This window comes from Delphinapterus leucas, chromosome 15 (assembly GCF_059928025.1).
Source record: "Delphinapterus leucas isolate spDelLeu-1000000601 "Yukka" chromosome 15, BTC_Dleu_Yukka2, whole genome shotgun sequence".
Taxonomy (NCBI): Eukaryota; Metazoa; Chordata; class Mammalia; order Artiodactyla; family Monodontidae; genus Delphinapterus; species Delphinapterus leucas.
The window spans coordinates 79,593,314-79,611,197 of NC_143143.1; the positions used below are offsets into that span (position 1 = coordinate 79,593,314).

Below are 17,884 nucleotides of genomic sequence, written 5' to 3' on the forward strand. Positions count from 1 at the left end.
GTACGTGAGAGGGAGAAATAAGCATTTGCTCCCCTGTGCAGGGATGTTAAAAATGATTAAACAGCACTTTGCAAAGAGTGACAATAACATCTTGTAGCTGACTGGTAGGATGGACAAAGTTTCCTGTGGCCCAAAAGAACTGTTTAGAAAAATATTTGTGGGACGGGTCACCCTTGGTAATTCCCCATGAGCGAGGGCAAAAGTGACAGGTAGGTTGTAGGCAGAAGGCGCCACAGATTGTACAGGTCAGGCCTCACGTGCTGTGAGTACATGGTAGGGCGGGAGGGAGGAGTGGGCACTGGTGAAACCCATCACAGTGACCACAGCAACAGTGTCACCCCTTGAACTCCTAAATTATTGTAATTATTACTTTAATATCTAAGCCTGAGTTGGCTCTATAGTTAGCAATTTGGGGTAGGTCTGATTCCAAAAGAACAAGGGCTTTTTTAGCAGAAGTTTTTAAACTGGAATGAGCAAGAGATTCACCTGTGGGGTTGGGAGTTGTTTGGTCAAACTGCAGATTCCAAAGCCCTTATCCAGAAGTTTCTGACTTAGAGGGTCAAGGGCAATGGGCCCTAGAAGTTTCTGATTAGGAGATTAAGGCGTGACTTTACCTCCTGGGTGACTTTGGGCAACGTCTGGATACAATTTTGGTTGACACAGCTAGGGTGGAAGAGTCTGGCATCTAGTGGGTAGAGACCAGACATGCTGCTAAACATCCTACAATGCACAGTGGCCTCCACAGCAAAGAATTATGGCCTCAAAAGGTCAATAGTGCCAGGGTTAGAACATTTTCTTCTAGAGTAAAAGGCCTCAGAACCGTGCATTTAACAAGGGCCTCAGGGCATTTTAATGCAGGAAGGAGAAGCCCTTGGAAAGACTGAGACAATGCCTCGCTTTTTATTCTGGGGACATGCTGTCAGAGCTCCCTTTTTGCCTATAACTCCTCCGTATTTAGGACTCAGCTTTCACTTGACTTTCCCCAGGAAGCCCTACCTCGTAACTAAACATCCTCCCTTCCTCCAAGTCCAGGTTAACGGCCCCCACTTCTAAGTACAACCCCTGTCCCAGCAGGCCTCACTTACCCCTTTAATTGTCTCTCCAACTGGAACAAGAGTCCCTTGAGGGCAGGGTCCATGTTCAGCCTGTCCCCAGCAGCTCAAAAGGTACCTGGCCCATATCAGGGCCTTTGCCACATGTTGGCTCAAATGACATCTCCTGCACTGAGGCTAGAGCTACCCCCTCTTTCGGACACTGTCACAGAACCCTCTTGTAACAAATTCTTGGAGCTTTTCACTCTGAAATTATCTTATTGGTTTGCTTACCTTTTATTCATTCAAATGTTTTATTGGGCACCTACTACATGTTGTGATCTTTGCCGTCACTGGGAATATAAAACCCCTCCTCCCAACAGAACTTATATTCTACAGGGGAAATTTGGACAATAAAAATAGAAAACTGTATATAATACATGTGATAATATGTGTGACATTGGTAAGCCCAGTAGAGAAAAATAAAATAGAGAAATGGAATGGGGAGTGGAGATGTGTGTGTGAAACTTTAAGTAAGGTTGGCCTCTGGGAGAAAGTGACATTTAAGCAAAGACTGGATATCTGGGGGCGACTTGTCTGCTCCTCATTAGAACACAAACACTGAGAGGGCCAGGATCTTCCCTTTCTGTATGGCTGCTGTGTCTCCAGAATAGGCACATAGTAGGTGCTCAATAAATATTATTTAAACAAAACAAAAAGAGGACTATGTGATTAAACTATCAAGGAGACAGATGGGAGATTCTTGTTTTTATGACCGTCCAGGGACTAGCAGGAAGGTGGGAGAGGCAAGGGCATTAAATTTAAGGCGGTGGGGAGGACATCTCTGTGGTTAGATTAAGAGATTTAGAGGATGGTGGTCATCACTCCAAGGTGCCCACCCCGTTCCCTGCCCAAAAGGGACATAAGTTCTCATGCTGCTAATATGGTTAATGGTCCTGTTAATGGTCCCTGCGGCTCAGCTCACCTGGCCCCCTGCGTCTCCTACCATCACCCCGCCCCCTTTCTTCCACATCCCCTCCCTTCTCACGCCTCCCCCAAGGGGTGTCCCCGAGCCCGGGGGTGGGGGGAGGGTGGAAAGGGGGTGGCGCGTCACCGCACCAGAGAAGAGGGCGCACGGCGGAGCCAGCCCCGGTGGCACGCCCGGGTCCCCGCCCCCAGCCCTGCTCCCCGGCGGGACACTGTCCCTTTAATAGACTCCCTCTGCCTGGCGTTCTGCGGCTGGGGAGTAAATTTCTCCCTGTCATCAGGTCGCGGGGAGAGGAGGAGGAGTTTGTTAATGTTCAGTTTGTTCAGCAGGATCGATGTTTGCTGGCATCGCCTCGCCCTGTCTTGTGTGTGTGTGAGAGTGTGTGTGCGTGCGTGTGTGTGTGTGTGTGTGTGCATATGTGGGGGGTGTGAGTGTGTGAGAGGAAGCGAGAGTGCGTGCGTGCGTGTGAGTGTGTGTGTGTGTGTGTGTGTGTGTGTGTGTGAATTCCAGATTTTCTGTCTTTCCCAAACCCGCTCCTGTCCTCTAGCATATCACTCACAGACGGGGATCCGACAGCAGCCACAAACCTACAGTGAGTGATCTCTCTGCCCCCAGCGCGAATCCGCCATAGAGATCGGCGAGGAGGAGGAGGGAAAGAGGAGAAGGAAGAAGAAAAAGAAGAAACCACTACCTTCCTAGGATTGCCTTTTTTTTTTTTCCTTATCTTTACGCGCGCGTGTGCGTCCCTCGTCCCTTCCATCCGAACCCGGTCTTGGATGTTTAATAAAGAAATCAAGTGTCTCAACAGTCACCAAAAAAAAAAAAAAAAAAAAACAAACCAAAAAAAAAAATTCCAAAAAGCCAAAACAAAAAGAGAGAGAGAGGAAAAAAAAAAATCCAAAACAAACAAACAAACAAGGCAGAACCAACCTCTACTTCCAACCAGCCGGCACAGCCGTCCGTGTCTGCCACCCAGAGAGGGGGGTCTCTGGCCCGTGGTGGAGGAGTTGCAGGGGGGATCGTCAGGGGGACAGAGGCCGAGTGACGCCCTAGGAGCCACCGGGCAGGAGGCGGAGGAGACCCAGAGAGGCGAGAGAGACCGCGGGCCCCCGCGCGCGGCTCGGGGCTGGGGCGCCAGAAGTGGGACTGGAGCGAAGTAGAGCGATGCCAAGGAGGAAACAGCAGGCACCCAAGCGGGCGGCAGGTAAGAGAAACGGCTCCGCTTCGGGGCTGTCCGGCCGGGCTGCCCGGTGCGCCGAGCTCCTCGCCCGCCCTCCTCGCCCCGGGTGCCCCAGGACGCCACCCCCCTCGGCTTTCGGGGGAGTTCGCTCCGGGTGCCCCTCTCTGCCCGGCTCATAACCCCATCCTCTCTCGCCTTCTCCAGTCTCCCAAATCCTCCCCTTTCCAGGCTCCGATTGGGGGTGTTGGGGGAAGCTATCCTACCAAGCCTTCCCTCCTTAAACTTTTTTTCCTCCACCCTCTACCCCACCCCTAACTTTCTCCCAGTCTGCTTCTTGCCTCTCGGGCCAAAGTTGGGTTGAGGATTTGGGGTGCGGAGTGGGGAGACAGTCCTTCCACCCCCGCATCCCTCCGCGTGGTCAGTGCCAGTGGCTTCTGGCCTCGAGGGACAGCGTCTCCTCTGGCTGGGGTTTGGGACACTGAAGTGTGAGCAGTGACCCAGCCCCGGGCTGCAAGGCTGGCTTTGGGGCGAGCCATAGGAGTTTAGCTTTGATCACCAAGGTGGAAAAAACCACCCCAGGAAACGAACCTTTGAATATGTTTTCTAAGAGGATCCACGTTTGGAAATCTAATCAACACTCTCCCTTCTCTTAAAAAAGGGGAAGAAAAATGCCCCTTTGATATTGAAACAGCTCTGGATTTCCTTTGCCCAGAGTGAGTTGCAAACTTTGTAAATTGATTTGTATAGTAGGAACTATCCCATGTGAATTCTTACTTACCACCCCTCCTCCAAAAGAAAAAGAGAGGAACAGGTTAATGGATCAGTACATTAGATCTTGTAAAGGGTTTTTTTTTTTTTTTTCCTTTTGGGTTGCTTAATTGCTTTTTTAATAGTATGCTGGGGTTTTGCTTCTCGGAAGTGTGATATGAAAGTTCATTTTTCTCCTCCCAGACCCACCCACTGAAAAGTCAGCTTTCCACTTGATTGCTAGTTTTGATTTGACATTTGATTGATCACCTGTCATCTCGCTGCCTTTGATCTATTCATTCTTGATATATATCAATAAATCACTCACCATGGTAACTCAGAGTGCCAGTGACGCAAGCCTTGCCCTCTAGATTCAGAGCCAGACATGCACAATTATTATCTTGTTTGGCTTTTAATGTGGGCGTTTTTATGTCTTTGTGTCCTTCAGTTGAATCGGGCTTTAGCAAAAAGCTTAAGTTTTATTCCCCCTTCTTTCTGTCTTTACCCTCGTGCTTTAGGCAGCATCAGTTAAGGCGGGTCTTCTGCAGAACCCCCCACAATATCTCCTTCTGTTCCAACTCGAGCGAAACATTAGGGAGAAGAAGTTTGGTGGAACACTTTCATAAACTTTGAAAAGCCACCCTCAGAGCAAATCCAAAGTTAGTCACAAATCTGGGCAAAGTGGGTGTTTGTGTCTGAACATGCTGGACCACCAAGCTCATCCTCCATCGTGGCCTGATTCCAGCACGAATGGCAGTACATGTGCTTTGAGATATCCACAATTATCTTCCCTTCTGAGCGCAGATCCGTAACCGTGTATAGATTGGTTCAAATTGCATGGGGAAATATCATTTACAAAGCTTTGATTCATGTATTTCCAAGAGCAAAATAATTTAGGTATTTTTAGTACCGTATCTATTTAGAACTTGCCTAGTCAATGAAGTGCTCTTTTTTCAACTCTAGCTACCTCTTTTGCAAACAATTTCTTCCTCCTACCCCTGTCCCTTTCTACATTTAACTCACTTATTTTTTAAAACTTAGATTGCTTTGCAATCTGAACAGCACTGGGGTGTGCACTGGCCTTTTAGACTCAGGAGGACTGAGCCTGCTTCTTCCAGTTCTAGCAACATAAATTTAAGTATCGCTAGATTATTAGAGATAACGTCCTTATTGTTGTCCCAAAAGAGAACCCTGGGCAACAGTCCAGCAAGAAGTGATACTGCCCTGAAAATTACTCTTTTTTTTCCCCCTGTTGTTCCGGTAAAGGCCAACAACTAGGCAGTAATTTAAATTACCAGAATGACTGGACATGTCTCCTTTGGTCAGCTCATTACAAAAAGTGCATTGCTCAGAACTGCACTCCTTTGATTATAATTGTGCTCTGATCAATGAGCATCCAGGTGTACGTAACACAATGCTGTATCACATTATTTAAATTAGATCCTTTTCATTAAGCTGGTGTCTATTGGAGCTAGCTTATCTATTTACTGTAGTGTTTGTATGTGCATGTGTGTGTTAGAAAGTTCTGACTGTAGTTTCAGTTTTCTGGCCTATTGTGTTCCTAGTGTCTTTATGTGTCTGTTTTCATGGCTTTTATTATTTTCACTGGAAGAAGTGGAAGCCCTTGTCAAGCTGAAAGGGAATAATTCACTTAGTACACAATGAGGCCACTCTTACGGTATTTATTTACTCACATATTACTAAAGCAGGTATTTTTTCATGTAATATTTCTTTCATCTGAAGTCATCGATGCTGCACTCTGTTTTAGCTGACGTGGTTATTCACAAGTAAAGTTAGCCACTTCGAGATTCTTTAGCCAGTTAACATCCAGGGAGAAGAACAAGGTGGGTTCTAGGATTGTGGCCATACTAACTTCTATCACTGCTTAAAATTAAACAATGCGCGACTGTAAGTAATTATTCCCATGGGCTGATGTTGAAAGCTTGATTTCTAGCTTGAGGAATGAATAATGTAACATCGAAAAAGCCTGTGAGTGAATCAGAACTGAGACTCTCTTCCCCGAGAACTCTTTGAGGCAATTTGATTCCTTTGCATTATTAGTTTTAAGTTCCACGTTTCAAGGAATCAATTATGGAACTTTCTAATAAAGCAGGTATGCGGTTAGAATGAGCGAGATGATATTATAAGTGATGGGGGACGTTAGTCTTTATTGGTTATATTCCTCCCTCCTTTAAGGGAAGGGCTGTGAGGTAGGCAGTTCTCTTTAAGGAAACAGCTAAGTCAGAACATTTCCCTCCGAAATGTCATTCTTCCTGGCTTTCTAAAGCTATGCTTTTCTACCATACTATTACTTCGGGCAAGGAAAAAAGTTTAGAAAGCAGCCTGCAGTACCCCAGGGGTTTGTGTATGTATGAGTGAGTGTGATTGCTTCCTTGGATGTATATTTCACTCACCACTAAAACGCATGTACTTTTACCTGAAAATATTGCAGGATTCTGTACCAGCATCTTTTCTCCCTATCCATTGTAGGGAAGTTAGAGAAGATGGCAGAAAGGTAAAGTAAAACAGAGCAGTGTTTTGAGTTGTTTGTGTTTTACAAGACGCAGGGTAGTTAAAAATGTTAAACTGTAGACTTACACTGTAACCCTTCTATTTTCTACAATCTGTCGCAGCCTCTGTACATACACATGTGTAATATATAATTTATTTCACCATCCTGAACTCTTGTTTTTATATAATGCCAGCCAATTGCAAGAGGACGCAAGATCTTCGGGCATCATATACATACGGATATCTAATGTATATATAAATTATAGGCGTCTGCTGCCGCCTACTCAGAGAGATTAAATGTTTTCTTCTTGCTGACTCTCAGAAGCTATTTGATAATCCAGATCTGAGGAAAGTCTTGCAGGAGAGAACAGCTCCCTCAATTTATTTTGTTTATTTAATATGGAGATGAATAATGCAGATTTTGTTTTCATGAATGTCCTTGTGTGGCAGTAAACATTAGACTATTAGCAATCATTACTTAAAAGTTGCAATTTGCACCTTAATAGCACAGGTTATTTACATGGGAAACATATTCAGCAGGGACAATTCGGAATACGGCAGTGGAGTGTAGAGATGACCTGAGCGATCTCCCTTTCAACCTCCTGATGACAATGAATGGACTAGTGGGCAAGGTTTCAGCAGTGTAAACCAGCAGGGCAGGGAGGGGTCAGACAGCTCAGGGTGAAGTTTACCTTTAATTTACTGGCAAGTGGAATGGGGTTCAAGAGAATAGGTATCAGGGTGGAGTCCCGACCCTGGCACTCTCACTTTGTTTAAGCACACTTCAGAAAGACAAGTTCCCATCTTGAAGATTTAAATACCGCATGCTATAGACCCCTTCACTTACACAAACAGTATGATTTTTAACAGATGAATGGAAAAAATAAATACACACCCCCACCGCCAAAGGGGCTCAGCAGTGTGAACTGTTCAAGGCTATTCTTGTTATTTAAGGCAGATCCCTGAAAAAAGAAAGGACAGGTACCTTGAAATCACATCCTCCACACAGTGTTTTGGATAGAAATTGATTGCTTAACTGGTCCTTTTCCCACTCCCCTCATGATTTCCTTCTCCCTCCTCTCCCCTCACCCTTAAAGACCCAGATTGAATGGGACATCTCAAAAGCCCATTTGTTTTAGGCATTTATTGATTTCATTTTAAATCTGCCATATCAGGACACAATGCATTAACCCTAACCAGCAGACTGCAAGTGATAGGGAGTTCTAGTGGAAGCCAGGTAAGGAAGAGGGGGCATGAGAAACTTCTCGACAATGAAAATCTTCTTGAGGCTTGGGGGTTGGACATCAGAGGTGACTTTTGAGGAGGGTAGAAGCATTCCTCAGAAATACTCTGCATTTATTTTTCTCCCACCTTACATTTATTTTTCTCCCAGTCACCTTGATTCTGTTGCTACCATTCGGGAAACCTTCACACCCAACAAATACCTCCTAGGCACCTTTAGCAGATCTGTCCCTGGCAACATCTTGCCTTTTGTCACATTCTCCAACAGAGGCTTATGCTTTCATTTCATCCCAGCTGACTTCTCACTCATTTGACGGAATTTCTCCAACTGGATAATACCTGGGTTGATCTGTTTATCTTTCCAGTGGCTTGGGAATTGTACTCTCAGTTGAGCAGGTTTTAAAGGGGCACTGAGCCTGGCATTATTTAAGGCCACTGAAATGATGCACTTCTGCTCATCACCGCAGCTGAGCTTAGGGAAATCAGCCAGGAAGAAAACCTAGGCCCTGTTCACGTTTATGCCGGGTCTGTAATTAGCTGACACGAGTTAAATGTCCTGAGTGGTGCTTCCCTTCCATCACTGTATCTGTACCATCAATTTTATTTAAGTATGTCATGGTCTGGGAAGACTCAGCCACTATTTCAAAGGCAGTGTCTGTGTCCACCCAAGTCCCCCTTAAAAAACACAAAATTGCCTAACAAATTCTATATTAAGACCAGGCATACACAGAGTATCATTTTCGTTTGATGCAAAGTCAGTTGGAAAAGCATTAAACTAACAGAGAGTGTCTTGCATCGCTTCCCTGAAGCAGTGCTTTTTCATTACATATTTAATTACAACAAATTGAGAGACTTTTTATGAAAAAAAAAATCACAGTGATATTAAAAGAAGCTTGGCACACAAATAATTTTATTGCTTCACAAGTTGACAATGCTGCTTTATTTTTATTTCTTTGGGAGAAATTTATTTTCATTTTCTAATGTTGGGATGAATACAGAATGTCTTCCCCTACAGTCTGTATCAGGGAGATCTCATCCTTCTACCTTCCTAGAACCTTTTCACCCTGCAAGAGGGTTTTTTTTAATCTATTTTTCAGTAATTTGTAACAATTTGTATGTTTAAAATTATTTTAAGTTTTCTGAGTTCCACTTAAAGTTAGAAATTCTCCTGTTTCTGAGGGTGACCTTTGGCAAGCAGCTCTTCGATTATGAACGAGCTTAGTCATTCTAACCACATAAGAAATAGGTCGTTGAGAGTGTTTGCTTGATTACCTGGATATCGCAGGGAGAAAAACCACCCTACGGTTACAGGCCTCTAGCATACTACACTGTTTTCACTGGATTTATAATTTTTTTTTTTTTTTCCTGCTACTGACCTGTCAGTCACTTGTTTTAGGAACTTGTTTTCAGAAGAAGGGATAGGCTTAACATTGAAAGTCAGTTTCAAGATACACTGGGTCTTTAAGAAATGATAATAAAAAAAGCAGAGACTTTAGAGACCAGATATCCACTTCTGGGCGATGTCTGCAAACTCAGAGGATTTTCATCTAACTTGGACATGCATCTGGAGCGTCTTCAGCAGCGTGGCCGTACTTGTGTTACTCGTTTTGCCAGAGGGTAACCGTCAGACTCAGGTCCTTTCCAAAGATATTGTATACATACACAGCCACACAGAGAAGAAATCTCAGATGCAAGGGGGAATTGCTGATATATTTGTTTCCAAAGCAAACTCCGTGGGTGAAATGATTAAATAATTTGGAGGGATTCGAAAGTCATTAAAACAGCCATGTGGAATTTCCAATTGTTGCCTCTTTCGGTCTTTTGTGTTTCCTCTACAGAAAAAGATGTCCTCTGGGCATTCTCAAACATTTTGTGATGCCAAAGTGATGCCTAAAATTGTTTAAAATTTTAGAAATTAAAATTCAGGGGGCACGGCTAGCTAATCCTATTATTAATATATCAGTATTATTTAGCTGTGCTTAACAACAGGGAATGCACAATGCAAAAGTTTTAGAGATAATGAGCTTAGAGAAATTACATGGGGAAAAAAATACCTGGATCGTATTTGAAAGGATTTGTCTTGAATTTTGCTCATCTAAATGAGAGTTTCCTTTCCATTTGTGTTAATTTAAAAAAATAGTTTCAATATCCCTCTAACTACTACCCAACCTGAAGCAGGGTCTAACAAAGCTCTCTCTGGATGTACAAAAATACAGGACGTTGTAATGCACATCCCCCTTTTAAAAACAGTTTTAGAAAACCAAATATGGGCTTGAAAACTAAAAGCAAAACCTCAACAAGATCTATAACACAGCCAGCTCAGGGTTCAAGATCGAAAACTTTGTTTCAGCGGGGTAAGGAGAAAATAGCGTTGCACTTTAACTGTACATCCCGCCCCACCCCCCCCACCCGGCACAGGAGAGACAGTGAAGCAGGGAAGATTTTTAAGGAGCTTTTTATCTCTTCTGCATCTCTCTCCAAAGACTAATTTAATTGAAAAGCTGTAGTGTCCGTTTATGCCAAAGGAAAAACCTCATGTTTCCGTAAAGCTGCTAGGCGCTAAGGTGGGTTTTTTAAGAAAGCCAGCGTGCTGCAGTTTCCTTTAGTACAAAAATTAAGATCACTGGTCTTAATTAGTTGAGTGCTTTCAGAATTGAGTGAATACTCTGAAATCACCCCTGAGCTTTCTTCTTCAAGCTACATCTAAGTCATTTCTATAGAAATTATACAGTTTAGATATTAAGGTGGGCAGAACACAGTTACTGTTGTTTTTTAATTTAATTAATTAATTTATTTATTTTTGTCTGCGTTGGGTCTTCGTTGCTGCGCGCGGGCTTTCTCTAGTTGCGGCGAGCGGGGTCTACTCTTCGTTGCGGTGCGCGGGCTTCTCATTGTTGTGGTTTCTCTTGTTGCGGAGCACAGGCCCTAGGCGCACGGGCTTCAGTAGTTGTGGCTCGTGGGCTCTAGAGCAAAGGCTCAGCAGTTGTGGCGCACGGACTTAGTTGCTCCGCGGCATGTGGAATCTTCCCGGACCAGGGCTCGAACCCGTGTCCCCTGCATCGGCAGGCGGACTCTCAACCACTGTGCCACCAGGGAAGTCCCCACGTTATTATTTTTAATGAAAATAGTTACAAAGTGCAGAATGAGATAAAAACAGAGTTGGCAGCGGCCATTGTGTTTGTAATGAATCTAGAAGAAACTTCCTTAAATGTTTTTCTGCGCCATGAAAAATCCATGAAATCTGGTGATTGGTGACGCGGGAGATACAAAAAGAAAACAGAAGGTCAGGGTCTTCTATAGGGGAGATTTGTGTAAGTAGGAGCGGCAGCATATACATATTTCTATATAAACTGCAAGGGGCTGACTTTAAATCACTTCAATTAATCAGGTCTGTAGACTTTTCTATGTATTTAGAAGCCTCTCTCTTATACCCCAGGGAGATATGAATAGCTTCTGGGCCAAGATGATGCTGTAGAGAAGAGTTAAATCTATTCTATGTGATCGGTACCACTTGGTACAGAAAAAAATGCCGAAATGAAAAGCTATATAAGCATGTTTTATATCAGAATTGCCTTTAGCTATTTTCCTTTATTAGAAAGTTGGGTTTGTAGCTGTGCCCTTCTTCTTGCTTTCTCCCTTGGGATTAGGTTTTGGACTGTGGATGGAACCATGGAATAGGAGGAAATGACTTGGGTTCTGGTTACAGCTCTGCCACCCTACTTGCCCTGGGCAAGCTCGAGAGATAACCTTACTCAAAGAATAAGAATGTGAGTTCAGGAGTCAGACTGACCCAAGTTCAAATCCTTGGGTCTACTTTTTTGGGTGTGTATGCTTATACCAGCTGCTCAAATCTCCTCATTTTCCAACCTACAAGATGGGGGTAATCATAGTTCTTCTTAAGGTTCAGGATTTTGGAAAGGACGCTATGAGTCCTGAGCTGAGAGAATGCACTAAAACTGCTAGGGGCCACACCTAACAGAGCTAGTGTATCTTTGCCCCAAATAACCAGACCATGAAAAATGTATACCAGAAGGGAAATGAGGAACCTGCCAATTATTATGGGACCAGGAGTTCAGGGTCAAAAGAAATCAGACTTGGATGCGTTTTGATTTTTAAAACTGGAAATATAATCACTGAGTAGTGTTTTAGCCTTTTCTGAGAAAAACTCATACTGGATAGGTTGGAGCCCTGCCCCAACTCAAAAAAAAAAAAAATTGTTTCTTTCCCAAGGAATAGTAATTATAGCACCAGCAACAAAACCCATAACAACAACAGTAATAATGATATCTGCCACTACCTAAGTGCTTATGATATGCCAGGCATCTTACCAAGTACGTTATGAATTTTACAGTCATTCATTTAAGCAGCAGTTATTTCTTGAGTTCTTACTACATGCCAGGTCCTGTTCTGGTCACCTGGATCATCAAGGTTAATAGGATGGGTGTGATCCCTGGGGATCTTACCCTCCAGTTGGGGGAAGCAAGAGAACATACAAGTAATTTAATAAAGGAAAAAAAGATAACTTTCATATAGTAAAAAGCTCTATGATAACAATTGTTTTATAAACACAAACATATGAGAGCAGGATTGGGGCAACAATGGTGTGGATGGTCAGAGGAGACCTGCCAGAGGAGGGAACATCTGAGTGGAGTCTTGCAACATTCCTGAGTTAGATGCTAGTATCATCTTTATTTTACTGATGGGGATCTGAATAACCTGCAGAGCAGTTCGTCCAAGGTCATGCAGTGACCGAGGTTGGTTTGAAACTTTCTGCTTCCAAGACCCATGCACATAATCTGTTGTGGTAGTTTACCTAGAAGAGTCATAGTGATTTGCCAAGGAAGGACCCTCAGTTCCTATTGTTTTTCCCTTGCATCTGTTGTGATGTCTAAACCTGGGGGGGGAGGGTACTGAGAACACTGACAGAGAATGCTGCCTTTTGTGGCGTCCCCAACTAGAATCTTAGTGCCATCTACCATATATAAAGTCAGCTCTTCCTCTTCGTGTGTATGTGTGTGCATTCATGTGTCCATTCACCCAACAGATGTTGACTGTTCATCTCCTGTGTGCTAAAGCATTGATCTGGGTGCTGGAATGTGGCAGTAGGAAAAGTCCCTACTCCCACCCAGCTAATATTCTTGTGGGTGAGACCAAAACAACAAATGGTGAGGCCAACGAACAAATAAATACATAATATTGAATAGTTCTAATGGCATTTCATAAAAATGAATTGGGATTAGTAGGTTAGAGAGGGATGGAAGGTTGCCATTTTACATAGAATGGTTGGGGGTAGTATTAATCGGGTGGTGACATTTGATCAGACCTGAATAGAAAATGAAGAACTAGACAAGCATAGATCTGGGAGAAGCGTTCCAGGAAGATGAAGCAATAAACACCTTAAGGCCAGAAATGTCTTGCGTGCTTGAGGAATACACAGGAGGCCACTGTGGCCGAAGCAGATGAAGACAGGGGAGAGTAGCAGGAAATGAGGAGGAGACACAGGCGGGGCAGATCATGTGTAGCCTCCTAGAATTGCATCTAAGTGTGATGGGATCGCTGGAGGGGTTCAAGCAAGAAAGTGATGTCATCTAATTGGGTTATTAGTAGAACAGGGGTACTTGTTTGTATTTCAAAGACGGTGGTGGACTTGGGTATGTTTATCCATTCAATCTACTTAGTTCGCCCCTCAGTGATGGAGACTAGGATGCTTAGAATAATAGAGGTGACACCTGGAGGTAAAAACACATGCCCAGGCTTTATGGAGGAATTGACAGGTGCAGGGATGGGTGCCATCCACGAGGCTGTGGAAAGGCAAATGTTAAGAACCAAGCAAATCTGGGATCCAACTGCAGCTCCTCCCTACTTAACTAGCCACCAGTGTGCTTTAAGGGGAGTCCCTTAACCTTGTGGCACCTCAGTTTCCTTACCTGTCAAATGGAGACATGATATTATTCACCTCACATTGTGGTTGTGACGATCAGACAATGGGATATAGATGAAACCCTTGGTGCAGTCTCTGGCACTTACATAGCATCTTCTCCGTAAATGAATTTATGTCCTTTCTATTGTTTTGTTTTGTCTTCTGTAGGAATTCTGGGAGAAATCTAGGCACTTGAATTAGTCCTTGGTACCTATTAGGCACTAAATAAATATTTCCTGACGAATGAATAAATGAGGCTATAAATAAGTGAATGAATAAATACTTTAATTAGTGTATTACTTTGTATACTAATTAATTAATTTCGAGTATAAGAATCTCTTTTACGCATCGAAAATTTTTTGGCAGACCTCCGTACCAATCACGATCATAGCTGCACTTTGAATTTTTATCAATTTAGGAAATATTAATGACAAAAAGACGGTGATTTTAGTTAGAAGCTTGTATTCTGTTCATCATGACGTCCTCCGCCTTCAGCTGAAGAGCAGGGATTCACCTTTCTGCAGTGAATGTTGTTCATTCATCTTATAGACGGTGCTTGCTGATACTATGGATTTGTAGGCTTTCTCCTTAAGCCTAGACCCGGATGGAGGCAAAGGGGTTGGGGAGCCTCATTTCTGACCCCAGAGGTCGACCTCTCTCCCTCTGTGCTCTCCAGGTGCTGCGCCCTCCTGCCCGCAGCCTCCAGAGGCTCCCAGCCCTCCCCCACCAGAAGCCTGTGCTCATCCCCTCGGGCCCAAGGCCGCAGAGCTTAGGGGTTGTTAAGCTAACAGGAGAAGGCTATAGGCTGTTTCCTGGTAACGCCTTCTTCTTCGCTTTTTAATTGTCACCTTCAGATAAGTGCCTGGGAGAAGAAAGAAGGGAGACTGGCTGGTGCCTGTTAAGGAATATCTTAGGACAAAGAGATTGGGGATAGCAGAGAGTATTGGGGAATTTTTGCTGCCTGTCCTAAGATCTTTATTTAACTGATATTACTGAAGGTCTGCCGTGTACCAGGTACTGTAGGAGGTGCTGGAACTAGAGGCTTGAGTAAAAATGACAGAAGGCCTGCCTTCTTCACGCTTAACGTTTGTGCGGCAGACAGGTCCCAAACAAGCAGGCAGATGCACGTTGCCTCGCGCCGGAGGGTGGTGTGTGCAACAGAGAAAATTAAAGGAGGCTGAGGGGCCTCACGTCACAGGAGGATGTGCCGTCTTAGATGAGATAGTGAGGAAAGGCCTCTCCCTGGAGGTGACATTGAAACTGGGCTCTGAGTACGGTGGCAGAGAGCACAGGGCAAGTCTCTGGGGAAGATGGTTCCAGGTGCGCGGGAAGGTCTGGGGCTGGAGCTGCTGCAGGAACTGGAGGAGCAGCAAGGAGACCAGGGTGACGAGACGAGGGACAGAGGGTGAGCGATGAGGACAGAGGGATAGACAGACGCCAAACCTCTAGAACCGAGATGCTGCGTAAGGAGCCAAGGTTCTCACTGAACTGGGGAGCCTTACAGGGCGAGGGAGACATAGGATCTGACTTAGGTTTTTACAGGATCATGCTGGCTGCCATGTTACTTCTCAGGGACCAAGGCTGCAAGCAGATTGACCATTTTGGAGGCTTCTGTATCAACCTAGTCAAAACCTGGTGATGACTTGGACCAGACTGATGGTCCAGGAGATGAGAAACTTGGTGTAAAGGTAGACAAGATGTACAGAAAATTGCAGGTGGGTATGAGTGAGAAAGAAGAGCATACTAAAACCTGTATATGAAAAGCCTGACTGTATTTATCCTACTATCTTCCCGAATTCTTTCTTTTGCTTCTTTCCTCTAGTTGTACATAAGGTTCTTACTGAAAGTCGTCAGTCTACCATTTTCTGAGCTAAAGTGGGAACAAGGGAAAGTGTTTGGAGCTGCCTTGATTCTAGAATTGACCGTGCAGGGAGAGGCTAGTCTCTTTCAAGCACGTTTCATGGAGTCCTGGACTTGCATCTCCCCACCCCCATCAGACAATACGGTGTCAGGGCAACCGGGTGGACCCTGAAGTCGACAGACCGGGCTTCCATTTCTCTCCAGTGGGTCATTCCCTTGCTGTGTGACCTCAGGCACCTCTACCGCCCAAACCTTCAATTTCCTCATTCGCAAAATGGACCTACTAAAAGGACTCATCTCGCTGGGTTTTTACAAGGATTCATTGAAATAAATCAGGTAACATACTTAGTACATGGTGGTACATGGTAAGCGGTCAAGAAACTTTAGTCACTATATATATTAACAAATTAATAATCCTCTCCATGCCTAGATTTCCTTATCAGTTAGAGATAATGAAAAGTCCCTCTTGGGTGCTTGGGAGGAGCAAAGTATGAACACTTGTAAAGCACTCAGGACTGTGCCTCGTCCACAGTGAGTGCTCGATAAATGGTAAATTATTAAAATCATCACCATGGCTCTGAGCTTGTGACCCTGAACGGATCTTATATCTTATTTGCTTTGTGTCCAAAAGCCTGGCACAGAGTTGGTGCTCAATAACTATTGTTGGACAGAATGAATGATAGTGATGTGATTAGTAGGAGTGAAAGTGAAAAAACCCAAGGAGTTAAAGGTGCATCTCTCGGGGGCAGGAAAGTAGACACTAACTGGAATGATCATTTCCACCAGTGGAAACTCCTAATGGCTATCTCCTCTTCCCAAGCCTACCAGTGCTCTATGCAATGTTTTAATGAGGCAAGTAAGCCCATCTCTAAAAGTTTTTAAAGCCCCCGTTGCCCCATTATGGGCTTTCAGACCACTGGGGTAGATAGTTTTAAGTAGCAGGCAGGCAGGAAATGAAAACAGTATTCCTTTTTCAATACTGGTTCAAATCCTCTGATTTAATCAAGAAGAAAGTCTCACTTGCTGTTAGCCTGTCTTAAACACCTCTCTCCCACTTGTTTATCAGAAAGAGCAGACCACAGATTCAGAGACTTTCGCAAACAACAGTGAATAGCAAAATATTAACACTTGGATTTTTCATTGTTTGATTACCATCACTTACGGCAAATGTGATTGGCCTTCCGCTGACTGAATGACATAAATTTTCATTTTAAAATAAAATTAAGTAAATAAAAGAGGGAATTATTACAAAGAAAGCAATAGTTGGGGGGAGGGCATTGCGCAAACCACGAGGCTGGGGCACGATGGCTAAATGTGAGAACGTTATAGATGCCCAGAGCCTGAGCGGGGCAAGGGATTCATGAACCAGCTGTGAGCTATGGCTGCCAAGTCACACTCAGGTCAAAGAAACGCCCGGAAAACAGAGGCTTTCGTGAATACTTCAAAAGGTTTTAAAACCAGAAGGAACTTCCCCTCCCAGGATATCAGAGAAAAACTCTGGAAAGTCTTTACTGGCCCAGGAAATTTTGCAAATATGGAAGGACTGGGAATAATGTTCTGGTTCTGCATCTGGAATAGAGTCGTGGTTCTCAACCTTTATTTGGTGTCCTCCTCACTTGGGAAGCTTGTTAAAATGTAAATTTACAGATTCCCAGGCCAGAGCCTAGTGGTTCTGATTCCATAGGATGGCATGAGGCCCCTGAATCTGAATTTTAGGCACCCACTAAGGCTTTAAATTACAGGATATAGGAGAAAAATATCTAAGTTCTCTCCTCTTCCCTTTTTTCTTCTTTTTCTCCTTCTCCTTTCCTTCTTCTTCTTCACACACACACACACACACACACACACACACTCTCTCTCTCTCTCTAATTCCAAATGCCAAAGCATTTAAACATTTAAAAAATTATTTCCAGGGTCCATTTTCACTTTTGGCTTTTAGTCAATGGAAAAAATATGAGTAGAGTCTCCTTTGCTCTCCCTCTCTCATGGCAATTGCCTATGCTTTTAGAAATGGTGGGGACAATTTTCCCTAATGTATTTCAACAGGGAAACACACCCATTTATGTGTCGGTCTACCTGGTCACAACATGAAACATCAGAGTCCAGAGAATCCCTCGGTTAAGAGGAGAAAGGCAGGCAGTCCAGCAGATATATAGCAAAGTCTCCGTCCTCTAGGGAGCTGGCTGACACCCTCGGTACCAGAGTCAAGAGACAAGAAAGAAACAAAAGGAATATCCCGGACCTGGTTCTTTATTTCTTACACTCTCTAAAATTTTGGAAACTGTTGGAGGAGAGGGCAGAAAACCTGGTTTTATTCTTTGGAACCTCCTTCACTTTCTTGTTACCCTTGTCATATTTTCTCATCCTCTCTTCAATGTTTCCTCTTTTTTTTCTTAATCCATCCC

At 44.0% G+C, this 17,884-nt stretch overlaps 1 protein-coding gene across 1 annotated transcript in view; it reads left to right on the forward strand.

The window, feature by feature from the left end:
* Positions 1 to 2,101: 2,101 nt before the first annotated feature.
* The window catches only part of TSHZ2 (teashirt zinc finger homeobox 2), a 286,648-nt gene continuing 270,865 nt past the window's right edge, over positions 2,102 to 17,884 (forward strand). Inside the window, exon 1 of the mRNA XM_022597393.2 lies at positions 2,102 to 3,223. Coding sequence (XP_022453101.1) covers positions 3,184 to 3,223 — 40 coding nt within the window. The 5' untranslated portion in view covers positions 2,102 to 3,183. The remainder of the gene's footprint in view (positions 3,224 to 17,884) is intronic.